Source organism: Podarcis melisellensis (assembly GCF_964234715.1).
Source record: "Podarcis melisellensis genome assembly, chromosome: 2".
Lineage (NCBI taxonomy): Eukaryota > Metazoa > Chordata > Lepidosauria > Squamata > Lacertidae > Podarcis > Podarcis melisellensis.
In genome coordinates, this window is record NC_138529.1 from 111,590,546 (window position 1) to 111,602,614 (window position 12,069).

General features: G+C 47.4%; 1 protein-coding gene across 1 annotated transcript; it reads right to left on the reverse strand.

Annotated features, from left to right (window-relative positions):
- Positions 1-2,050: 2,050 nt before the first annotated feature.
- On the reverse strand, positions 2,051-8,866 carry LOC309364855 (zinc finger protein RFP-like). Its single transcript, XM_081902810.1, has 8 exons — positions 8,440-8,866; positions 7,079-7,099; positions 6,483-6,578; positions 6,029-6,259; positions 5,668-5,690; positions 4,778-4,899; positions 3,739-3,771; positions 2,051-2,829 (listed from the first exon to the last, which is right to left on the reverse strand). Exons 1-8 carry the CDS (start codon positions 8,845-8,847, stop codon positions 2,330-2,332), a joined length of 1,434 nt encoding a protein of 477 aa, XP_081758936.1. The 5' UTR covers positions 8,848-8,866; the 3' UTR covers positions 2,051-2,329.
- Positions 8,867-12,069: the final 3,203 nt, after the last annotated feature.

Here is a 12,069-nt window from a genome sequence, read left to right on the forward strand (position 1 = left end):
ATATACTCTGGTTGGCCTGTTTTCTCCTATTGATAGGGAGCATACGGAGTGAGCTCCTGTTGCTTTGCCTCAGCTCCTGCCTACCTAGCAGTTCAAAAGCACGCTGGTGCAAGTAGATAAATAGATACTGCTGTGGTGGGAAGGTACAGTAAACAGCGTTTCCATGCAATCGACTCCTTGCAGAAACTCCCTTGGCTAAACTCTCTCTCTTTTGCCCATTCAAGAACTGGGGCATGGATGGGACCCCCAGCCACAGCCATGGTGTGTGTGTGTGAAATTTCACTCTCTTTTGCCCATTCAAGAAGTGGGGGGATTTTCCTTTCCAGGAAATTGCAGCTGGTGACATTCTGGTCTCTGCTGCCCCCTGCAGGTGTGAAGGTAGCTGAGCCTCAGGCCCTCTTATGTATTTTAAAAATGTTAAGAATGGTAGTGGGAAAGATGGGAAAAGGTCGCTTCTGAAGTCATATAACACAGGATGAATGCTGGTGTATTTTTAATCTGCTGTACAGGTCCTAGCTTTCCCCCACTGATTCCATCTACCACCTGCCCATGTGGAAGAGAACTTTTATTGAAAAAACTTTTAATGTTATTCTTTCTGAAAATTGAAAAGTTTCTTCGCGGGCAGTATTTTATGATCTATTTCTTTCTTTCTTTTTTACTTGTTGTTTACCAGTATGGCATTATTGCACTCTTCAGTGGTTTATAGGCATTCCTAATAAAAATGTGAAAATATTATTAGGTGTCAGGTGAAAACACTGCTCTTCAACCAGGCCTTTGGCTGATTAATACTCTACAGTGTTTTAATGTGGGGTTTTTTTTGGGGGGGGGGAACTATCCTGGATATAAACATGGTACAGCAAGAGAGGTCAGCTTACTTCCCAAAAGGACACCTTTCCCCTTTCTTATTCTATGTTGTTGTTGTTGTTGTTTAGTCGTTTAGTCGTGTCCGACTCTTCGTGACCCCATGGACCAGAGAACGCCAGGCACCTCTGTCCTCTTATTCTATAGAATCATTCTAATATAGCTTTGAGAAATGCTCAGGTTATGGGTGGCAGAGAGCCCCAAGCCTGAGCCTTCTAGGACTTGGGGGATTTGCTTTCGTTTTTAATCAGAATGCTGAGATCAAGAAATGGACCCAGGTGCGAAATCTGAGCTTCTTAACGGAAGCCCCTGAAATCTGCCCCTCACTCAAACTGGATTGACTCCTCCTGCAGACATTCAGGGTCAACACAGGAAGGTCTGAAGAGAAGATACAACACAGAGAGGAACTTTGCAGGGGGGGGGCTTTCAAACATATCTCTGAAGGGACCCTTGTTAAGATTTCACATTCTGAGTGCACAGTGTGTAGGACATGGGATGACAAGGCCCAGGTTCAAATCCCTTTTGACTATAAACTTTAATGTGTCTCCTTTTTCTAAGTCTCTCAGCTCAGCCTCTTCTACCTCACAGGGTTCCTCTGAGGATAAAACAGGATATCACCCTCCTAAAACCCCTGGAGGAAGTGCCATGGGGAATGGATATTATACTATTGGGTATCAGACAAAATAGGAGCAACAAGACGTACAATCTTTAATAGAATCAAACACGTTAGCACAGGAAACATGTCCCAAATACTTTCAGGCCCATTATACAAAAATATAAGAAGAGGTGATCTCTAAAAATACAGATAAGTATCTGACTGTTCACTACAAAGCATCTTGCAGAAAATAATTGTATACATGGGAATTTACCCCCCCCCCCCGAAATTCTCTAGTCTAGATTGTCATTCAGAACCTCTGACAGAGACTCCTCATTGTCAGAGGGGATTTTGCTACATCAAGGCCCAAGACTCTTCATGTATGGAAGGGCAATATTGAATAAGTCAGGAAGACCATCAAAAATGCCCCCCAAGCAACCATCCTTACTTGTCCAAAGCCAAAGATCTTGACCTTTCTAGTGGCTGGTAAGCAAGGTGGACTTAGAAACTCTTTCCCCCACTGCCAAAGGCCCCCCCCCATTGCTTTCTGGGTTCTGGAGACTCCTGTGAGATCTCACAGTCCCTTCCCTCTCACGTTCTTTCCATTTATTAATTTGTTTTAAGGGCTCCAGGGTGCAATCTGCACTCAACTAGCAAACAGGTCTCTTTGGATATGGAGATTTTGCTGAATTGCCGCATAAGCTTCCCTGAGGAGTAGCAAAAAATAAGGGATTTTGAAACTTCTATCTCCCTGGCCAGTGCAGATCTTGGAGGAGGAAAAGGGAATATGAGAACAGGATTGAGGCTGAGGAAGGTTTGTTGTCCAGTGAAAGCTGGCATCATGATTGACGCTTGTCTGTCTGCACCCTCAAGTCAAGAGAGTCTCAGGTTCTCTTTCTTCCCCACGTAAATCAAGGGCTGGAGGGTCTCTCCTGAGAAGGAGGCTGCTGGGAATGTGTAGAGGAGGGCTGCTGTATCAGCATCATAAAAGGACACCTGTCCCCCTTCATAGTTCAGGGCCACTCGGATCCTCTTGGGTTCCTGACTTGGAACAGGGGCCTTATTGGGGATGTACCTTCCATTCCACTTCCCGAAACCCCAGATCCCGTCCGTAGGACCAAAAGTGGAACCACCCTTCCTCTTCATAGACTTTCTGGCCACCCCCACCCCCCATCTCTCCTCCCTTCCCACAGTGACTTCCCAGAAATGTCTTCCTGCTGTGAAACCCTCACATCCCAGCACATAGCTATGCGTGTCAGATCTCTCAGGGTTGTCTGGCAGGTCTTGACGCACTTCTCCCTCTCTCACACTCTTTCGATCCTTGGACAGGATGAGGCGGGGATGTGCTGTGTCTGGATCCAAAGTTACATTTTCTGTGGGGGCAGATAAGGAAAGAGAAGAGAAACGACGTCAACTGGGAAGCTGACCCTGTCCATGGCTCTGCATTCGAAACAGGGGTGTTCATCAAGTTCTTATTGATGATTCTTGAAACATTTGAAGTTCTTTCAAGGGTTCAATGTACTTAACACACTCTATCTACATAGAACCCTTGCAACTTCCCTGTAAGTTGTCAATCTGAGCATGCCCATTTTTCAGATGGGAGGACTGAGGCTGAGAGACAGTGGCATGTCTAAGGCCACCTCCATCTCCACAGTTCATGGCAGAAGGGAGTCAAAGCAGGGACTCCCAAATTCACATCTTAATCTTCTACCTCACATCACATGACAGACCATGCTTGACAGGACAGGTAAATCTGGCAGCAGGTGCTCTCACCCTCCTTGTAACTACCATTCAAGTTTCAGTTACATATTTAACATTATATTATAGACCATCCTTCCAGAGAGTTTATGAAAAGCAAGAAAGTGGTTAGGCTACCTCGACCCCCTTGTGTGAAATGTCCTGCTTGGGATTATTGAAAGAGCATTGTACAATTGGAGAGTTGCAAGGGACCCCAAGGGCCATCTAGTCCAACCCCCTGCAATGCAGGAATCTAAATTAAATCATCCACCACAGGGGGCCACCCAACCTCTGCTTCAAAACCTCCAAGGAAGGAGAGTCCACCACCTTCCGAGGGACTCCCTCCCATGTTCTGCAGTGAGATACAGGAGTCCCTGCATTAGATGCCTCTGGGAAATAAAGGGAAATAAGGCATGGACGGAAGAGCTGCAGTGGCCTGATCTTTTGAGAAGTGGATCCCATCTCTTCCGAATTTGGAAAATGGCTGGGGAAACCCAGCCAGATGGGCAGGGTATAAATATTATTATTAGTAGTAGTTGTAGTACCTTTTCGCAGCTGAAGTCCATATTCCACAGTGTCTGGAAGAGAAAGAGGAACAGAGATTTAGCATCACACTATCATTCAGACAACAAACCTGGAATGAGCAATATGAGCTCATGAGATAGTAGCCAGGTGTTGTGGACTACAAGTCCCATCATCCCTAACCACTGGCCACGCCAGCTGCAGATTATGGGAGTTGCAGTTAAAACTATCTGAAACTCATCCTACTGGCTATCCTGCGTAAGGTCATGTCAAGGTTCAGGCCTGCCCAAATCTTGGGAGGAGGAGCAGGATCCCCCGAAGATCTCCACCTCAACAACAAGATCCAGACATCCCTGTTCCAGGATGGGAGGCCTCAACCCCAGTCCCCTCTGCTCCTGGCTGGCTCCTGGACAGCCCCCCTCCTTCCCTCCTTCTGTCCCCCTTACATCAATCTCAGGGCCAAAGGAACAGGAGAGGTGCCTGAAAATCTGTAGGTGAGGCTACTTGAGAAATGGGTGAGATACGTGAAAGCACCCGAAGCCTGGCTGAGAGATGTGCAGAGGTCAAGAACAACTTTTTACAGACAACTCGCAACTTAAGGGAGGGTTACATTCCTGGGGGTTGTGCATAAAGGCAAATTATGCAAAGTCAGAAAAACCCCAGAATCACCCCTGCCATCAGAGATCTCAAGACGGCCCCATGAGATTTCGCAGGAGCCTCTCAGAGCCCAGTAAGCAAGGAGGATGGCGTAAATGTGATTTGCGTGGTGGCCAACACCCTTCGTGGCAAGAGCTTTCAAGCCCTTTACCTTGCTGACTGGAATGTGGGAGGCTCCCCCAAGATCTCGCAGGAGCTTCCAGAGCCCAGCAAGAAGGGTTGACCATCCCCTTTCAATTGCTTAAGTAAAATCAGTCATCTACATATAAAAGTGCGGCTTCTAGATGTTGAAAGAGAATAAATAAATAAAACTTCCTGGCTTGGCTAATATTCCATATGACCTGGAGCTTGTTATGAACACTTCTAAACATCCATTAAACAATCGTTTCAGCCCTTCTTTACTACCTCTGAATTTCTTCATGACTCCCTCCAGGAAGGGATTAATATCACAGAAGTCCCAGATCTTCCACTTCAGGGCAGGAGGAAAAGCCACCGCAGGATCCTCTAAGTTCTCCTTCTCCTGAGACCTGGGAGGAGAAGAACAAAGTCAAGCCACCATTCTTCCAATGCAAGGAGCTTTCTGACAAGGCAGGGGTCTCATCCTGATGATAAAGGCATAATGAAGACTTGGGAGCAGGGTTTTCCTATGGCAAGAATGTGGTTGATGTGTGGATCTAGAGAACGCCTAACGAGTTGAAGGAAAACTAAAATATACTGAAGGAAATATAGGAATATGAGATTGAAGGTAAAGAAGCTGATATATGCAAACTATTTTTTTGAAAAAAGTGAGCAATACTGGGTTGTTACGCAGAGTTTTTAGGACTACACCAGTTTTAGTGAAGCCTTAATGAGTAGAACAAAATAGATCTGGTACGTGCATTTCTGAAATATAAGGAAGTGCAGAATGATTTAGAATAGTTTTTGCGATTAACATTAGAAATGTATTTTACCACAGTGGTTACATTTAAAAATGGAGAAAATATTGGAAATTAAAGCAATATTTTTTAAAAATGGAAGATTTTCAAAATTCATGAGTGTTTGAAGTTGTCTGGAGGACAAGGCTCACAGCGGCTACTATTCACGATGACTAGGTCAAAGGCAGTGGTGCCTCTGAACTCCAGTTGCTGAAACCACAAACTACTACAAAAATGTGTCCCTGTTTTGTCTGTGATTTATGAAATTGACAATGAAGTTCTAAACTATCTCTGGAAGGAGGAACTGGAGAGTGAGTTTCCCACCTGTTAAACTGGAACATTCATAGCATCAGAATAAGGCAGGGGTTTCCCATCACTTACCTCTGCAAGAAGCTTCCAATATCCTGGAAGGAAAGAAAGAAAGAAAGATGTCAGTGGAGCCATTTCTGCAGTCAGTTATAAATACTAAGCAGCTGAGTGGCAACTGCTGGGAATCACAGGTTTGGAGAGCACTACTGTTTTTTAGGCTTCTCAGAGACCTCTGGTTGGCCAATGGAAGAACAGAATGCTAGAATGACGGGGCCTCTGGTTTGATCTAGCAGGGCCCATTTTCTGACCCCAGGAATGAAGCCTTTCACCCTTCATGTACGGTTTTCCTTCCAGCAACATTTTTATGTGACTAAGAAATGCCTGTAGTCTGAAGCATCACACTCCACCCTCTCGCATCAGGATGAGGCCTCACCTGCAGGAGTTCACTCGCTGGTTCCTGAAGCTTCTCCTCCATCTCCCGGATGAGGCTGTCAAGAGAGGAGAGTTCCCTGGAGAGTCTGGCCAGCTGCTCCTCCCTTTGGGCTGCAATCTCCTTCTCCACTTCTGCCATCTGGGCCAGAATACGTTTCTCTTGTTCTTCCAGAAACTGGTGCAGTCGCCTGAACTCAGCCACCATCTTTTCCCTCTCTGCATCTGTTTGCTTCTGCAGCAAAGAGGTTGAAAGAAGAGAAGAGTGGGCCAAAATCAGGCATCTAGTCTGCTCTTGCAGGATGAGGAGGCCAGTTATCTGAATTCCCTTGGAAGGCCACTTCTGACATATTCAGCAGAGAAATAAACCTCTTTCTGTATTCCATATTCTTCCCCCTCCCCAGGTATTGATTCTAGACTATAGCACTTTTTCACCTTAAAGTAGCAATGATACTTACAAGCAGATCTTGGCTTTCCTTTTCTGTGTTTGCTTTAAATACTAGAATTTTCTCTCTCTCCTTCTTCACATTGTCTAGGCAGCTGCTGATCTGATCCTGAAAATAAAATAAAATCTAAATTGGGCTGCATTACAGATTAACAAGGAAGCTGAATTGTATGTTTGCTCCCTGCCCCACATCCCTGGGTCTTTTGCAGAGTTTTCCCTTTTTCATCCCAGAGGAGGCAGAAATGGGGCCGCCCTATATCAGAGCTGAGAAACATGGGGTTTTTGCTATTTGCCCCCCACACTCAACACACCTCCACATCTCCCCCCTCCTTTTTATTAAATTAATCCTAGATGTTGCAATGTTTCCTCCCAGTGGAGTTACTGCAGCCTGAATTCAGGGGTCATTGGGCACACTTGAAATCCCTCAAATAGAAAAAGAGATGTTTATTGTATAAAGTTTCAGAAGTTTAGTTTTATCAGGCTACACAAGAATTCCTTTTGGGCTGCAAGTGGGGAGAAGACATTACATTTTAAATTTTTTTTTAATTATTACCAGCCCCTTGTCTGCAGCTCTTCCACCCCCAAGAAAGACCCACTGCCTTTTCCCACCTTGTACTCCTGGGACGCCTCCTCTAGAGCAGTGTTTCCCAACCTTTTTTGGGCAAAGGCACATTTGTTTCATGAAAAAAATCTCGAGGCACACCACCATTAGAAAAAGTTTAAAAAATTAACTCTGTGCCTATATTGACTATATATAAAGTAACTCTCTTTAATAGGAATCAAATAAACACAAAGAAAGTATTTTATAATTACTTTATTATGAAATAGTAAGTAAACAGAAATATGGAAAATTATAAAATACTTTATTCAGTGCGCAACCTGGGCCACAGCCCCCCCTTCCTCCCGACCCAAAAATTGTCTCTGTCGGGAAGCACTTTAAAATGATTGGCTGATTCCAAAAAGCCCCCCCCCTTCCCGCCAACAGCAAGCAGATGGGAAATTCCTGGGCCCCCGAAAGCAAGATCGTCCTTCAAACTACACCCCGCCCCGCAATCACCTTGGGTGCAACTTCCGTAATGCTTGTGCAAACCTCCTTTTCCTGGCCATTTTGCCCGTCTAAACGGCGCGCCTCTCCCCCTCCCGCGTCAGTGACACCAGTGACAAAACGGCAGCCCCTGGAAACTGGCAGTCATCACGCATGCATGCACGGCGGAGGGAGGCAGGCGGGCAGGCGGCTGCCCCCTTTGGCTCCGAGGCGGCTAAGCGCCACCGTCCATCCCCCCACCCTGTCCGTTCCCGTGATCGGAGCCCAAGCGTGCGCACGGGGGGGAAGGAGGGCGCGGGGTGGGTGGAGGTGCTTCCCTGCTTCTCTCTCTCTCGCTCGCTCTGCTGCTCCCGCCGCCCGGGAAGGAATAGGTAACCTTCTGCCCATGAATTATGCACCACGCGCAGAGATTCCTGCGGGCGGGCGCCGCGATCCACAGACACTCCCCCGCCCAGCTTAAGAACGAGCATGTCCCCCCCCCATATTTTTTTGTTTTGTTTTCTAAGCGTCCGTGCAGATTGCGTTCTTCTCCTCCTCCTCCTCCTCGCGCGGATCCAGAGGGCTCCTCCGCTTCCCAGCCCAGCCTCTTCTCTCCTTTGCAGTTCGACGGGGGGGGGGGGAGAGATGGCGCCGTGTCCTACTTTGGAGTGAGTGTGTGTGGCCAGCGCCAGCGAGGAGACCCAAGTTAGGCAGAGGCTTTCCGCGGGGCGGAGGCAGAGAGAGAGAGACACCGAGGAGTGCGCTCTTCCGACGGAGCTCCCGACCCACAAGCAAGGCGGCTCCGGCGTCCCCACGAGCGCACACACAAAACACGCCCACAGCCAGAGACGTGTCTGCCCGCACAAGCCTTAGTGACTCCCACGGCACACCAGGCAACGTCTCGCGGCACACTAGTGTGCCGCGGAACACCGGTTGGGAAACACTGCTCTAGAGGAATCACCTCGTGGCTTTTGTGCTCCTTGGATCTGTCACACACCACACAGATGGGGCTTTCATCCTCCTTGCAGAAGAGCTTCAGGGGCTCCCGGTGCTTCTCGCAGACCCTTCCTTTTCCTTCTCCCTCCTCTTTTCCCCCCAGATGGCTGAATTTCTTGGCTATTTCCACAACATTTGCCAGCTGCTGGTTTCGCCTGATGCTGCCTTGCTCCACTGTTTCCCTGCACTGAGGGCAGGAAACCTCTCCCTCGGATTTCTCCCAGCACTGGATCAGGCAGGATCGGCAGAAGTTGTGCCCGCACTCCGGGATGATCACTGGATTCCTGAAATAATCCAGGCAGATGGAGCAAGTGGCTTCCTCGCAGAGATCCCGGACGGGACCCCGAGTGGCAGCCATGGCGGAGTCACCAGGAGGAGGGAGCTGGTTTCATTTTCTCTCTTTTGCGTCTGCAAAGGGGCGTGTTCCCTTTCCAGGCCACATTGCAGGCTAATGAATGAATTGTCGCCCCCTCCCCCGCCTTGCTCCATTCACAGCTTCTTCTTCATTGAAAAAACAAAAAATTCCTTCCAGTAGCACCTTAAAAACCAACTAAGTTAGTTCTAGGTATGAGCTTTCGTGTGCATGCACACTTCTTCAGATACGAAGATTTTTTTCTTCATTGAATTTTTATACCGCCCTATACCTGGAGGTCTCAGGGCAGTTCACAGAAAAAATCACAACATGTATAAAAGAATAAAAACAACAACGCAATAATATTTTAAAAGGGTCTAGGATGTCAAGCAGATTAACCAAAGGGCTGGTTAAAAAGGAACCTTTTTGCCTGGTGCGTAAAGGTGTATAATGAAGGTGCCAGGCAAACTTCCCTGCTGGGGAGAGCATTCCACAGACACGGAGCCACTGCAGAGAAGGCCCCGTTCTCCTGTTGCCATAAGAGGAATGCAGCCCTTTGTCACTTTATTCACAGAGGACATGAACCAAACAAGTGACTCCTTTGGGAAAGCTGCCTGGGGGAGGGACAAAAGGCGGGCTTCCTCTCCCGAGTGACCCAACAGCAAGCCAATCAGTGCTGTGTCGAAAGCTGGTCTGAGAAGGGAGAGTTGCACCAGGACTGACACAAGGGCTGGCCAATCTCTGTCCTGCACATGTGGCTTCTCCTTGGAGTTAAAGAAGGGCTGGAGGGTCTTCTCCTGAGAAGGTGGGTGCTGGGAATGCATGGAGAAGGGCTGCTGGATCTGCATCGTGAAAGGACAGATGAGAGTTCAGGGTCCCTCAGATCCTCTTGGGCTCCTCGCGCAAGGACAGAGCAGGGTCATCAGGAGGGAAGGAGGGGCCCTATTCTCCTTCCCATTTCTCCACCTCCCAGATCCCATCCTCAGGACAAGGAGCCAACTTGACCTTCCTTCTCACAGCCCAATGCCCCTCACTCCCTACAATGACCTCCCAAAAATGCCTGCCCACTGTGAACCCCTCTTGCCCCAGCACATGGGGACATGTGTGTCTAATCTCCCAGGATTCTTGGGGAGATCTGGATGCGCACTCCATCTCTCACTCTCTCCTGATCCTCAGACAGGATGAGGCAGGATCCAAAGTTGTGTTTTCTGGGGGGCAAACAAGGAAAGAGGACAGAAACAGCAGGAGCTCAGAGATGAGCTTTTCTATAGACCCATGACAGAAATTTCATTCCCGCTCAAGGCCCTGCGTTCGGGATGCTCCACAAGTTCTCAGTAATAATTCTTGAAACCAATTGTTCTTTCAAGTGTTCCAAAGCACTTCAAGCACATTATCAGCACAGAATCCTTACATGGACCCTGTATGTTAAGACACTTTTATCGTCCTCATTTTTCAAGCGGAAAGTCTGAGGCTGACAGAACATGAGGCCCCAGTTTCCAACTCCCCCCAGAACTGGCTCAGGCAGGCTCTGCAAAAGTTGTGCCCACAATCGGGGATGATCTCTGGATCCCTTGAATACTCCAGGCAGATGGGGCAAGTGTCTGCCTCACAGAGGTCCTGCATGGATGGGACCCCCAGCCGCAGCCATGGGGCGGGTGTGTTAAATTTCACTCTCTCTCTTGCCCATTCAAGAATTGAAGCCGGTGACTCGTGGTCTCTGCTGCCCCCTGCAGTTGTGAAGGTAGCTGGACTTCAGAGCCTCTTTCATGTGGATTTTTAAAACTTTAAGAATGGTAGTGGGAAAGATGGGAAAAGGTCGCTTCTGAGGTCATATAGGATGAATGCTGGCGTATTTTCAATCTGCTGTACAGCTCCTGGCTTTCCCCCACTGATCCCATATACCTCCTGAATATGTGAAAGAGAACTTTTATTGAAAAACCTTTTATTGTCATTATTTCTGAAAATTGAAAAGTTTCTTCACAGGCAGTATTTTATGATCTATTTCTTTTTTATTTGTTGTTTACCAGTATGGCATTATTGCACTCTTCAGTGGTTTATAGGCATTCCTAATAAAAATGTGAAAATATTTTTAGATGTCACTCCTCTTCAACCAGGCCTTTGGCTGATTAATACAGTGGTGCCTCGTGAGACGAAATTAATCCATTCCGTGAGGCTCTTCGTATAGCGGTTTTTTCGTCTTGCGAAGCAAGCCCATAGGGAAATTCGTTTTGCGAAGCGCCTCCAAAACGGAAAACCCTTTCGTCTAGCGGGTTTTCCGTCTTGCGAGGCGTTCGTCTTGCGGGGCACCACTGTACTCTACAGTGTTTTAATGTAGGGTGTTTTTTGGGGGAGGGGCGGGGACTATCTTGGATATAAACATGGTGTAGCAAGAGAGGTCAGTTTACTTCCCAAAAGGACACCTTTCCCCTTTCTTATTCTATAGAACTATTCCAATAAAGTTTTGAGAAATACTCAGGTTATGGGTGGCAGAGAGCCCCAAGACTGAGCCTTCTAGGACTTGGGGGATTTGCTTTCATTTTTAATCAGAAGGCTGAGATCCAGAAATGGACCCAGGTGCGAAATACGAACTTATGAAGGGAAGCCCCTGAAATCTGCCCCTCACTCAAACTGGATTGACTCCTCTTGCAGACATTCAGGGTCAATACAGGAAGGTCTGAAGAGGAGCTACAACATAGAGAGGAGCTTTGCAGGGAGGGCTTTCAAGCACATCTCTGAAGGGACCCTTGTTAAGATTTCAGATTCTGAGTGAACAGTGTGTTGGACTTGGGATGACAAGGCCCAGGTTCAAATCCCTTTTGACCATAAACATCAATGTGTCTCCTTTTTCTAAGTCTCTCTCAGCTCAGCCTCTTCTACCTCACAGGGTTTCTCTGAGGATAAAACAGGATATCACTCTCCTAAAATCCCTGGAGGAAGTGCCATGGGGAATGGATATTATACTGTTGAGTTCCAAACGCCACAGGAGCAACAAGAAGTACAATCTTTAATAGAATCAAACATGTTAGTGAAGCCTTATTTACCTAGGGATCCATCAGCCACGCCATCCCCGGACCTTGGAGGGAACAAAAGTACCAGGAAAGCAAAATCTTCTTTGGAGAAAAAGAGTTTATTGAAATCTGTGCACAGAGACAATCTGTGCACAGAGACAACCAGCAGGATAGTTCCTGAAAACTGGCTGTGTCGCAAGACACTTCAGCAGACTTTCTT